General features: G+C 50.1%; 7 protein-coding genes and 1 non-coding gene across 8 annotated transcripts; 4 read left to right on the top strand and 4 right to left on the bottom strand.

Moving 5' to 3' along the window:
• Nucleotides 1–489: 489 nt before the first annotated feature.
• COX20 (Cox20p) lies at nucleotides 490–903 on the bottom strand (the record flags this gene model as incomplete). The annotated part of the gene is made up of 1 exon (XM_076682028.1): nucleotides 490–903. One exon carries the CDS (start codon nucleotides 901–903, stop codon nucleotides 490–492), a length of 414 nt encoding a protein of 137 aa, XP_076543985.1.
• A 330-nt stretch (nucleotides 904–1,233) lies between these two features.
• Nucleotides 1,234–3,144, top strand: TRVA0_001S08306. The gene is made up of 2 exons (XR_013062058.1): nucleotides 1,234–1,701; nucleotides 1,820–3,144. It is a non-coding gene; the product is annotated as an uncharacterized misc_RNA (transcript).
• Nucleotides 3,145–3,797: 653 nt separating this feature from the next.
• Nucleotides 3,798–5,333, bottom strand: LCB1 (serine C-palmitoyltransferase LCB1; the record flags this gene model as incomplete). Its single annotated transcript, XM_076682027.1, has 1 exon — nucleotides 3,798–5,333. The coding sequence occupies one exon, from the start codon at nucleotides 5,331–5,333 to the stop codon at nucleotides 3,798–3,800; it is 1,536 nt and encodes a 511-aa protein (XP_076543984.1).
• A 904-nt stretch (nucleotides 5,334–6,237) lies between these two features.
• On the bottom strand, nucleotides 6,238–6,616 carry TRVA0_001S08262 (L51/S25/CI-B8 domain-containing protein; the record flags this gene model as incomplete). The annotated part of the gene is made up of 3 exons (XM_076682026.1): nucleotides 6,238–6,326; nucleotides 6,381–6,487; nucleotides 6,534–6,616. The coding sequence occupies 3 exons, from the start codon at nucleotides 6,614–6,616 to the stop codon at nucleotides 6,238–6,240; spliced, it is 279 nt and encodes a 92-aa protein (XP_076543983.1).
• Nucleotides 6,617–7,319: 703 nt separating this feature from the next.
• On the top strand, nucleotides 7,320–8,141 carry TRVA0_001S08240 (uncharacterized protein; the record flags this gene model as incomplete). The annotated part of the gene is made up of 1 exon (XM_076682025.1): nucleotides 7,320–8,141. The coding sequence occupies one exon, from the start codon at nucleotides 7,320–7,322 to the stop codon at nucleotides 8,139–8,141; it is 822 nt and encodes a 273-aa protein (XP_076543982.1).
• Nucleotides 8,142–8,317: 176 nt separating this feature from the next.
• MPC3 (mitochondrial pyruvate carrier family protein) lies at nucleotides 8,318–8,845 on the top strand (the record flags this gene model as incomplete). The annotated part of the gene is made up of 3 exons (XM_076682024.1): nucleotides 8,318–8,392; nucleotides 8,444–8,458; nucleotides 8,519–8,845. The coding sequence occupies 3 exons, from the start codon at nucleotides 8,318–8,320 to the stop codon at nucleotides 8,843–8,845; spliced, it is 417 nt and encodes a 138-aa protein (XP_076543981.1).
• A 1,701-nt stretch (nucleotides 8,846–10,546) lies between these two features.
• Nucleotides 10,547–11,302, top strand: TRVA0_001S08196 (cyclin family protein; the record flags this gene model as incomplete). The annotated part of the gene is made up of 1 exon (XM_076682023.1): nucleotides 10,547–11,302. The coding sequence occupies one exon, from the start codon at nucleotides 10,547–10,549 to the stop codon at nucleotides 11,300–11,302; it is 756 nt and encodes a 251-aa protein (XP_076543980.1).
• Nucleotides 11,303–11,688: 386 nt separating this feature from the next.
• Nucleotides 11,689–12,222, bottom strand: TRVA0_001S08174 (uncharacterized protein; the record flags this gene model as incomplete). The annotated part of the gene is made up of 1 exon (XM_076682022.1): nucleotides 11,689–12,222. The coding sequence occupies one exon, from the start codon at nucleotides 12,220–12,222 to the stop codon at nucleotides 11,689–11,691; it is 534 nt and encodes a 177-aa protein (XP_076543979.1).
• Between the last annotated feature and the right edge of the window lie 25 nt (nucleotides 12,223–12,247).

Raw genomic sequence — 12,247 nt, 5'->3', positions numbered from 1 at the left:
GCCTCAATAAAGCAGCCTCACGTAGCCATATAGTAACCTCATGAAGTGGGTAAACATAGGTAAAACTTACTTCCGACAACTGCTACTCCTACGACTGCAGCAAGTACAGTACAGGACGTAATGGCAATAAGCGAAGACATTGTAAGGACAATTGGGGAAACTACAATAAGCAGAAAAGACTAGATCCGTCAGCCAATGATGCTTGTAACAACGGCTTTTACTAACCCCTAAATACGGATTGTCGTGGATGAAATCGTAAAATCTGTCTCCTTGATGCTTCAATTCACGGATTAAATGCAGTACAACTACAATTAGCGCCTGCGATTTATTCCTAGGCAGTCTACGACTAGAGTTAGGAAACGGATCCTGTTCAATTGACATGCTAGAATAAATATATATACAAAAAAAGGCTTACATGGAGGGGAGGGGTACTGATAAACACAAAATCCTCAAAAACAGGGTCAATGTGGTGACATCTAAAAAAATGACCTATGGCTGCTTCCCGTGCTTCTTTTCATAGAGCAGCCTTGCCGCTTCAGCCTGCCGGAACTTATGTCTGCATTGCTCCCAGGTAACGACTGATCCGACGAGGAACGCCATCATGCTCCAGTTTGCTGCCTTCCTGACGTTCCGCTTGGTCGCAAACATTACGGCATATGTGATGCCGGTCATGGCGCCAGCGGTGAGAATGGCTCTACGCATGCATGGGATCTCATTGACCTTGGTAAAATCCTCGAGCTTGACCGTTTTCAATGCGTCGGTAATCCCGGCGTTGTACTTCTCCAGCTGTTCCCGGTTCTGGGCCGCATGATCTTCAAACTTTGGTGGCTCGTCTTCAAGAAGCCGTGGCTTCACAATGTCCTCTGGCTTGCCCTCTTCACTACCTTTGCCTGACCATGCCATTGTGTGGTGTGTGTCTCCGGTTTGGGAAGTTTTTCAAATCACGCCGTTATTTAGTCCGGGGGTGCCCATGAAAAATGTACCGAACGGTAGCGCAATACCGGTATTACCGCAGATCTGAAGATAAATATAATGGTTCTGTATCAATTGATTTGAATTCTCTACTGTGATTACTGTAATGAAAATTAAATGGACATGGAGGGGAGGGTCCTGAATATATTTGGTGGTATACCAAAATAGCCACTGCTCCATAGCATTGAGTATCATTTAGAGGTTTGCTGAAATATCAGCTGCCAATTGATTTCTAAACTAATCTATCTCTTCAAATCATTATCAAATGTCGGGAAGTGAAGTCAGAGCTTGCCCGTCCCTACACCAATACTCTATCGTCGTCGACGACTCGTTTTGTTCAACCGGAACAGTGTACTTCAGCCAAGGATAATCCAAAGAAGCAGAAAGGGCCTTAATGCCGTCCCCTCTCCCAGTGTAACAACTTACGGGCAGACTGGGCAAATTCAAACAGACGCCATACCTGGCAATCATCCGATCAGAAAATGGGTGACACGGATTTTGGGCCCAACTCTCGATCTCGTTCAAAAGCATGGGGAGGCAACTGAAATCATCAGCATAATCAGGATTGACTTTGCTAAGTTCCTGCCCCAAGTATCGAACGGCTGCCGCGGGGAGGACGAATAAAAGATGCATCCAAATGTGCCGGTAAAAGAGCCGGAGATATTTCTTCCGTTGGTCAGAAATGTTAGGTCGACTGAACTCGACGAGTTTAATACCCATAGGATCAAGGTAAGCCTCTTTGATGAGAGTGATATAGTTCTGCGCACCCGGATAACCATTCTTCCACATCGGATCAATGGCATATGGTGCACTGTACCCCAGAACGTGTTGACAAACTAAAGCATAGAATCTGTTCCAACTTTCTGCCGTATCTGGCAAGTCACTGAAGTCCTCTGGTTCGATACCGGCGGGGAGTTCTAACTCTTCTGGGCAACGAAGGTTGAGCCATTTGCTCACCATGTCGATCAGACACTGACGCTCGCCGAAAGCATCAGGCAAATACACCGTTTCTTGGAACTTTTGTCGCCATTCTCGCAGGAGCAGCTCGTTAACCAAGACCCGATCAGGCAATCGAGATGCTACCTTATCCCAATAATCCGGCGGCAGATCCTTGGGGTTTGTCGAATTCGGAGGCACAGATTGATGGGATCGCGTGGCAGGACCTAGGTTTTTCTTGCGTTCAGAAAACCCTTTCCTTTCCTTCGAAGACCCGCTGCACGCGGAGTACGTAGCCGAGGAAAATGTTCGTGAAGATGACGAAGAAAAAGTTTGTGAAGATATTCTACTCGACGAAATTCGTTCATGAATTTCACTTGATGGAGTTCGTGGAGGAGTTCGGGAAAATGACGGGGGAAAAGGTGGACATTGCGTGCTCGAACCACGTGGAGGCATTGCACTCAAGGAAGGAGTTAGTGGAGGAGCTCTTAAAGGTAACGGGAGAGAAGTTTGTGAAGATTCCGGCGTAGCAATTCGTGGAGACATTGCGCTCGAGGAAGGAGTTCGTACCTAGTCCAATTTAGTCTCTGACTTAACATTAACGTCATCTCGCGATTTGTTTCTCGATTTGTTTCGGCCGCGGTCCTTCTTGCCATCGTTGGTGATGCCATTGTATGCTCGCTCCGTGATTCTACGCTTGGCTCCAGTCTGCTCCGCCATCAGAGCCTTGCGCTTGGACCTGCTCGGCCGACTATGCTCCTGCTGAGTAACAACCGCCAGAACCTCCAATTCACTATTAACCATTGCATTAGAGTTCTTAACCACTGCATTGGAATTCTTAACCACTGCACTAGAATTCTTAACCACTGTACTAGAATTCTTAACCAATGCATTAGAATTTTTTACCACTGCACTAGTATTCTTAACCAATGCATTAGAATTCTTTAACCAATGTATTAGAATTCTTAACCAGTTCATTAGAATTTCTCGTCAACGCATTAGAACTCCTGGTCAATGCATTAGAACTCCTAGCCCATACATCAGAAGCGTCCACTTCGCTCTTAGTCAATGTATTAGAACTCTGAACCAATGCATTAGAATTCTTAACCAATGCATTAGAAGCGTCCACCTCGCTTTTAGCCAATGCGTTGGAACTCTTAACCAATGCATGAGAAGCGTCCATTTCGCCTTTAGCCCCTACATTGGAAGCGCTTATTTCCCTCTTAACCCGTGCATTGGAAGCGCCTATTCCGCTCTTAACCAATGCATTAGAACGAGCGTTCTTCTGGTTTTCAGATTCTGGCATTGCATAAATCGTAATCAGATATTGAAAATGGTCAGATGCAAGTTATCTAGCCGTTTTCTTCGGCACTGAGAATCGCCGCCTTTTATATATGTAGCCCTCTCTCCATTACAACCTCAGCATCACCTTTTTCCTTTTTAGCATAACAAAGGTTCACCCTATCTTACATCACATTGTATCAGGTTTATTTTTACTCATAATCATAATTTACTGCACGTTTGTATACGACATACATTACAAGCTTTCCACAGATTCGACAATGTAACTTTAGAGAAGAATTGTGAGAACCTGAAAGGGGTACTCAGCACAAATAAAAACTTTAATTGTTCAACCACAATTGGACCATTACATGCCATCATCTGGCTCACCCGACCCCTTCCTTCTCAGGGTGTATTACGTATGTAGCTGGATCTGATCTTCCCTTGATGAAAAGTCTGAGGATGTTACCACAGGATAAAAAAGACACAGCTACAGTATGTAACCAAGTTCCTGATGACTATCAAGAGCCTCCCTCAGGGCAATGATAAAACTGGAAAAATGTAGTTCCGAGTATTATGAGCATTAGTTAATATATAATAATATTACATTAGGAGAATCGTCTGGTGAATGCAGCAGAAACGACCTCGGCCGCCTTCTCCAGATCAGAGAGCGGCAGAGCATTCTGGACGTAGATCTTGATAGCATGGGTTACTGGGAAGATCTCATGAGCCTCTACTCGCTTGAGCCGCGTGATGAGGACGCCCTGGTCCAGCGACAGGTCTACAATGTCCTGCAGCACACGATCAACATCGACCGCCTCTGGGTTGGCCTGGGCCTGCTTCAGCTTGCTCAGCGAAAGCGGCGCAATTTCCAGCACTTGTGTGGGCACGTCGGGCCTGCTCACAAGGTTAATATGTGGGTTTGCAGCAAGAATAGCGTGGAAAGCCTTGCTCTTCTCTCTCAGCGGCTGCTGGTGGGTAGCACGGTATTGGCTGTCGTCGAATTTATTGCAAATAGCAGTAGTGTTGGTAGCAAGATATGGGGGCATAGTGGCTGAAAAGGTGTATGACAACGAGGTAATTCGCTGGTGCTCGACCATGGAATGCCTGCCGGCACAGAATCCACCCGCCGAGCCAAACACCGCAGCAAGACTGCCCAGAGTGATTTCAATTCGCGATCGGTCAATGCCAACTTCCTCCGGCAGACCCCGGCCAGTCGCACCAAGGATACCCAGAGAATACGTCTCATCCAGCAACAACCGGTACTTATACTTGTCTTTAAGCTTTACAATTGACACCAGATCCGGAGAATTACCGTTGTTTTCATAAACGCCCTCGGTAACAATGAATCGTCTTGGCAAAGGCCCGCCAGTGTACGTCTTGTTGGCCTTGATGAGCGTCTGCTCGAGATCCGCCATATCATTGTGGTTGTACCAGTACAGAGAAGCCCGAGACATGAGCATACCTTTCTGAATACCCAGATTGACGCTCTTGTCAGCTACGATGATGTCGCCACGCTTGAGGAAGCAAGGAATGACCGAAGTTACCGTCGCCAGGCCCTGCGCGTACAAAATACACCCTTCGGTACCCAGGAACTGCGAGATCGTCTGTTCGCACTCTACGTGGGCATCCTGATTACCGTAGAACCCAGCAGGGCCGCAGGACCCGACGCCATACTCCCGGATCGTCTGGATAGCCCGTTCTTTCAGCGTACCATCGTTGGTCAGATCAAACACATCCGGAGTAGCCAAATTAACGTACTCCCGCCCCGGAGCGTTGGCGAGGCGCACCTTTGGCCCAGAGTGGTGCTCCACGATGGGGATGGAGTCGACCTGCCACGCCTGTTCGGCTCCAATGGGCTTCACCAGCGGCTCCGGCTGCCACTCAGCGACCAGCTCATCGATCTCCCGCTCATTCAACTCCACGTAGTTCTTCTTTGAGTACGAGTACTTCGAAGAGAGGAAGTACCGGATCGCAAACAGCAGCAACAGCAGCTCGAAAAAGGACCGCACCGGGTCGTGCTGGTAAGATGACGCAATGTACCGGCGCACGATGGAGGACCCGGGCACAAGGCTCAGCTTCACCCTCCCGGCCTCCAGGACGTTATCGGCAAGAACGCCCAAGTCCTGCCATAATCTATCCATTCTTCTGCTTCAATCTATCGGGGCTCAAGGGGGGGTATATTTTGGTGGTGTGCCGAGTCCCGGGCATCGCGTCGTTTTTCTCCCCTTCCGAACATTCCCAAATCTACGCCCGGGGCGGTCTGGGGGGGCTTTGGCCCCCCTGCTACGGGAGCTCGAGGACTGGCTTCGAATACCCTGTGTAGTAACCACAGAATTGGGGGGACCAGTCCCCCCAAACCCCCCTGGGGCTCCGCTGCGCGGAGGTTCTCGTAGATCTTGGCTAATTGAGCATACCAATTGAGATCTCCATGAAGCGTCGGAGGATACTGGCCATCTTGCTCCGGGTGCTCGAAAGCTGGCCTATCTAGTGTTAATGGGGGGACCAGTCCCCCCAAACCCCCCTGGGGCTCCGCTACGCGGAGAACTGGGCTGTAACGGGCTTTTTGTAACACATTGTTACAAGAAATTCTCAACAGGTTGGGAGTTTGTAACAGTGTAACGAGGAGATTGTAACGGTGTAACCCAAGATGGCGGGGGAAGGCCCTCGAATACACTCCACAGGTAGCACAAATGGGGAGACCAGTCCCCCCAAACTCCCCTGGAGCTCTGCTGCGCGGAGATGCTTGCAGATCTGGGCTAATTGAGCATACCAATTGATAGAGACCTTCGCGAGGCGTTGGTTAGAGGATATTAATCCTTTGATTCCGGAAGCTCGAAAACTGGACCTAGAATACCTTCTCTGGGGGACTCAACCCCCCTGAGTTCGTAGATATGGGCCAATTGAACCGGCTAAAGAGCCCTCCGCGAAGCGGTGCCCGGGGAGTTTGAGGGGCTGGCCCCTCAAGAGTCAGAGACTGCAGCCTATAAAGACTGGAGAAGGCGGGGGCGATGGGACATGATACTCATTATAATATATACGAATACGTTAATGCTTCTCGATGAGCGCCTTGAGCGTCGATGCCAGATCGGCCTCGGCGACCTGATCAAGATGAACCTTGTGCTCGACACCTCGCTCTACAATCACCTGTTAGCTCTCTACACACAACAATTAAGGGAAAAAAGACATACCAAATCGGGCAAAGGCGGTGGGTCGGACTCCCAGAGCCTCTCTGATCAGAATAGGAGTGTTTGGGTTGGATTGTTTCAATGCTGGGTAGTTCTTAGTGAGGAATGATCTAAATGCTGTTAGCACGGGCCATTTTCGCCGGGGAAAAAACATACCGCAAAGTGTTAGAAGATGCAGACTGGGACAGGTGGAACCGCAGCTCCTTCAGAGCCTTTGGGAAAACGTACTTGGCCGACATGATATATTAGTCCCTCGTGAATGCTTGAGATTTTTCACTCTTCGGTCGCTTTTTGCATTTGGGAGAGGATGCCCAATCACATTGCGATTATTACCGAATTCCTCCCAACGCGCGCCACACATCACCAACACTAAGCCGCACGCGCCGCACCATCTCCGCGTAGCGGAGCCTCGGGGGTCAGGGGCTGGCCCCCAGGTACACTATCTTAGTAGGACCCTTTTGATGCTGAGGACCCAGCCTCTTAAACTACCCCTAGCTCCACTTAGCGGAACCTGGTGTGCTCAATTGGTCCAGATTCTGCACGTATCTCCGCGTAGCGGAGCCCCAGGGGGTTTGGGGGGACCAGTCCCCCATGAACATTCCCGCTGCTTCAACTGACTTGGGGGCCTGCCCCCAAACCCCCGTAGCTCCGCTTCGCGGAGGATTCGTAGACTTATATGAACATCTCCGCGAAGCGGAGCCCCAGGGGGGTTTGGGGGGACTGGTCCCCCCAATTGCCACTACAGCTACACTGTAGGGCATAATTCACTAGCATAGGCTTCAATCGAGCCAACTGAGCTCCTGAGTGCACACTGGAGGAGGCCTAGGTATGTGGGGGGTGAAATAGCTAATATGGGGTGAATTATCGGCCCGCATGGCCCCTGCATCAAAGGGCGAGTCGTACGACACTCAGCAACCTCCAAATATTCCAAGACCCAAAGTAATGTTCAGACTTCGAGGAGGAATTGTCGACAAGACACGAACCAAGAGCTTTAATGTGGCGTTCAGCCTGGCAGCGAACGTCAGTGCCGCTGCTACGGCGGGCACAATGATCCCGGTTACGGTGCCGGAGGGCGTGGATCTGGACAAGGAGCAATTGGAGAAGTTCGGGCCGTTCCAGCGGTGGAAAACACGCATGGAGCGAAGCCTGCGAGAACAGAAGGATGTGTTTGAACTGTCCAAGATCCAAATCCAGAACGCTGACTTCTTCGGCAACAACCGGCTGGGGTTCCTCAAGTTCAAGGCTCACGTGACCCACACCAATGGCAAGCATGTGCCCGGTGTCGTCGTGTTGCGCGGCGACTCGGTGGCAATGCTGGTGATTGTGACGGTCAAGGAGGACCCTTCGCGCAAGTATGTGGTGCTGACGCGCCAGCCGCGCGTCGCCGCAGGCAACCTGAGCCTCACAGAGCTGCCTGCAGGCATGATCGACGACGGGACCTTTGTTGGTGCCGCCGCACGCGAGATTGAGGAGGAGTGCGGCTTCAAGATCGAGGAATCGGATCTCAAGGAGCTCAATCTCAAGAGCAAAGAGAGCGACTCTGGGTGGTTCTCGAGCCCTGGGCTGTTGGACGAGCAAATGCAATTCTTCCTCTACGAGCGGACCATGCCGGAATCGGAGATCGGCGAGCTAAAGGGCAAGCTGACGGGGGATGAGAACGAGGTGATTAGTCTCGAGCTACGGCCCTTGGAGACTTTCTTTGACGAGCCAATTGCCGATGCCAAGGCTCTAATGGCCCTGGCGTTGTACAAACTGGTCCAGTAGCCGTCTCCGGAGCGGCTCGGCCCCCCCGTCGGAGTCCCTCCTCCCCACAGCGGATTTTGGTTTCATCGGAAGCGGCCGCTTTCGCAACAAAACTCCGCTGCCCCTCAATCTGCCATTCAACAAAATTTGATTTACTATCCTTTCACTTTTTTTATTGCAACGAATATACATAAAAAATGGCTAGTGCTGCTGGTTCGCGATTCACTCGGTTCTTGAACTCCGAGACGGGGCCCAAGACGGTCCACTTCTGGGTGCGTATTTATTGGTTTTTGTGCTGTTGAATGCTCGCTAACATGTTGTAGGCTCCGATGATGAAGGTATGACTTTTTAACTCCGATATATATATATAGTAGAGAAACTAACGTAGAAAACCGTAGTGGGCCCTGGTCATTGCTGGCATCAACGATCTCCAGCGACCCGTCGAGAAGCTCTCGGGCACCCAGCAGATTGCGCTCTTCTGCACCGGTGCCATCTGGACCCGATGGTGCTTGATTATCAAGCCAAAGAACTACTTCCTCGCGTCCGTCAACTTCTTCCTGGGTACCGTCGCCGGCGTCCAGCTCACCCGAGTGTTCGCCTACCAGAAGAAACTGGGCTACTCCAACACCGACGCTATCCTCAACATCGCTCAGGGCAAGACGGGCCACCCGGACCAGCTCAAGACAACCCCGGCCGCCGCCGCCGCTGCTCCAGCCGAGAACTAAAACCAATCTTTTGCATATAGACGTGTGTGTATTAACGACTCCTTCGCTAGAAAAACACATGGGGCTCTGCCCCATAACCCGTTCCTGGGGGGTTACACCCCCCAGACCCCCCGTTACCAGAGCTCTCTACGAAAAGCAGGGGGTTTGGGGGGTGCAACCCCCCATATACGGGGTCTGGGGCAGAGCCCCAGTGATGAAAATACAGTCCATAGCTAGAAACTACATGGGGCTCTGCCCCATACCCCGTACCTGGGGGTTTCCACCCCCCAGACCCCCCGTTACCACCACCTTACAGGTTCAGAAGCCTCTCTAAGGGCAGGGGGTTTGGGGGGTGCAACCCCCCCAACTACGGGGTCTGGGGCAGAGCCCCAGGAAGTACTACTAGGGTAGATGGTAGGAGTGGAAGATCCCCACAATTGATCATATCTAGAAACTAATCACCAGTTTTTTTCCCCCTGAGCTGATGGTCGCCCGGACTACGGGTCAAATGTGAGTTGTAACCTACCTCTCATCGCATTCCCTGCGGTTTGAGTCAACCGTGCAGAGAATACTTAGGGCCCTGAATAGACCAATTAGTGGTTTAGCGACGAGTCATTAAGACCAATAGAAATATGAAAAAAAAAAGAATAGGTTTTTACGTTAATCCACATTGGACGTCCAAGTGGCTATAATTTTAGTTGATTTGAAAGTTCGGATATCAACGGATATTACGGGGGGGAGGGCCGGCTTTCGTCGGAGGTGGAAAAAAAATATGCGCGCGGCACCAAATCACGTAGTGCCGTGTGGCCAGTCAGCAGAGACCCTTTTTGCACGACGGAGGATATTTTCTACCACCTTACCCTTCCTTCAACACGGAGCAGCAGTTATCTTTTTTGGTCCAACCCATTTTAACGCTTCTTATCTAGTGCCAGAGGCTTCTATTATCGTCACATTTGAATTGACCAGGAGTCTCGTTTGGCCGTTTCTTTAATCTTCCTTTTTTATTTTGTTTTATCACGTTATCGAATAGTCATATTATACCACCGAAAGATTGCAAGATGTGCTTCAGACGAGTCTTTTAAAGCCCTCGTCTTTTTAGTGTGAAAAAGCTAAGAAGACAGCTATAGGACCGGACAAAAGAATACTTGCGAAGGAAGAGTAATAGTAGGCTTTTGGAAAACCAGTCTATATTCTCCGGTGACTCTACATTTTCATTCATTACCCACGTTAAGCGCCGGTCTCTTCTGGACTGCGGATAACGCGATTACTGGCCATTTAGTCATAGTTTGGGCCACTTCCGACACCGGAGCGCCGCCTCTATCGCCTTCTGAGTCATCCTCCATCACCCCGGGCCTGAAGTGAGGTGTGGCGTTGGGACATCACTATCAGTCATCAGCAGCCCTCCGATATCCGACTACCGGTCACAGGATATCGACTCATTCATTTGGGGAGGTTTTTATAAAAGTCGTGGAGACTTCCGGGTTTTTGGACCACACCACGGGTCGTTCTTTGCTTCTCGCTTGGAATTGGCTGGTGGATTTTATTCATCTCTGACCCTATACCCTCCCTCTCCATCCACTCCATTGTACCATTAACAGTTGTGGGTACCAGTACTACTGACGATTGTGCGTGAGATCATTTTAACGACTTATTTCATTTGCATATCCCCTACCCGTTTTTTTTTACCCCGTTTGACGACTATTTATTATTTATTCCCAAGTTATGACTTTCATCCCAGAGTCAAAGACACGGCCGGCCATTGCGACGCCGTGCACCTACAAATCGGGTTCGGCTCTTTCATTTGAGCAGTCCAAGGCCAGGTTCGTAGAAGCGCTGGTCGATTCGGCCGTGCTTATTATTCAGACCATCTGGCCGGGCGGCGGCACGCACTCGTGCCGGTCCAAGTCAATGCCTCTGCGCAAGTTCATCCAGGAGACGCTTAAGCGGTCACGCACCTCGTATTCGACCTTCCAGGTGTCTCTGTATTATTTAATTCTCATCAAGCCGCATGTCGCTAAGACTGAAGAGCTCCAATGCGGCCGACGGACCTTTTTGTCCGCGCTCATTCTCGCGTCAAAGTATCTCCAGGACCGCAACTACTCCATCACGGCGTGGTCCAAGATCAGCGGCCTGTCGGCTCAGGAGCTGCAGCGCAACGAAATTGACTTCCTCAAGACGGTCGATTGGAATCTCCACATCCGGCACGAGATTTATAACCGGTGGAGCAATCTGCTGCTTTCGTATGCTACTGAAGACGGGCGCATTTGGATCTCGCGCATCAAGTCGGTCGACCGCGAGGTTGTGTCGTTCATTGACGAAGATGACTATTCCGGTGCGCCAATGACCCCCGAGCCTTCTGATGGCGAGGATGATCATTCTTACTCGCCCAAGCAGACTCCACGGGGCATTAAGCGTTCGTTGGCTGACGAAGATGTTGATGACCTGCCTTCCAAGCGGAGGGAGATTCTTAACTATTAACCTACATATTTCCATATTACCTCCATCCATTATCACCTTTAACATTTTCATGACCCATTACACCTAACCAGTTAACCGTTACCCCGTTAAACCTTTACCATTATGACCCGGTATATCTTTATGACCAATTACACCTGCGAAACTGTGCAGGCAGTTAACACCCCGATGACTCACCTCCAAGACCAACAGCAGAGACTTCCAGCCATTTTAGTTATTGCTGATGCGGCTGGCTATTACCGCTGATGTGGGTTATATTGTAGATGAATTGGCTGGTATTCATCGCTAAATTGGCTGGTTCTCTGATGTGGGTGTTATTATCGCTGAATTGGTTAATATCGATAAATTGGTTATTATCGCCGAATCGGTTATTATAGCTGAGGAATTGGCTAATGAATATCGCTGATATGGATGGTCGGCTGATTATAATGTGGTTGGTCCATGACATCGTTGGAGAACCCTTCAGCGTCCAAATACTCCCCCGCCGTCTCCATAAGATAATCAATGGCCTCATTTGGCAGATCGGATAGAATTGACTCAATGCTGCCATTATTAGGGTCCAGCTCGCTGTCGATTGGACCAATGGCAAGCACGTTCAGCACAAGTCTCGTATTCTCGTCAGCATCACTCTGGTCCTCAATTGATCGACTAGACGATGGCATCAGGACATGAACACGATCACTGCTACTTGTGGACCAATGAGGTGTGGAGGAAGACTCAGCTCGCACGTAGGACTCCTTATAGTAGACAGTAGGAGCAGTCGACGTGAGATGTCTCCTCTCATAATAGACTCTTTCCTCGTCCGCCTCCGGCGTAGTCATCCAGGTCGACATGCTGCTTACACTCTTGGAATCATCGTCGGCGGGGATTGTTCTGTTCTCATCAGAAACGCCCTCAGCAGAGTAGTCACGGTTCTCACTCATTACGAAACGAAATATGATCTGGTAG

This window comes from Trichomonascus vanleenenianus, assembly GCF_965637985.1.
Source record: "Trichomonascus vanleenenianus strain CLIB 3782 genome assembly, contig: TRVA0_001S, whole genome shotgun sequence".
NCBI classification, from domain to species: Eukaryota; Fungi; Ascomycota; class Dipodascomycetes; order Dipodascales; family Trichomonascaceae; genus Blastobotrys; species Blastobotrys vanleenenianus.
Note: the sequence above shows the minus strand (reverse complement) of the source record. Positions and strands in the feature narration are given on the sequence as shown.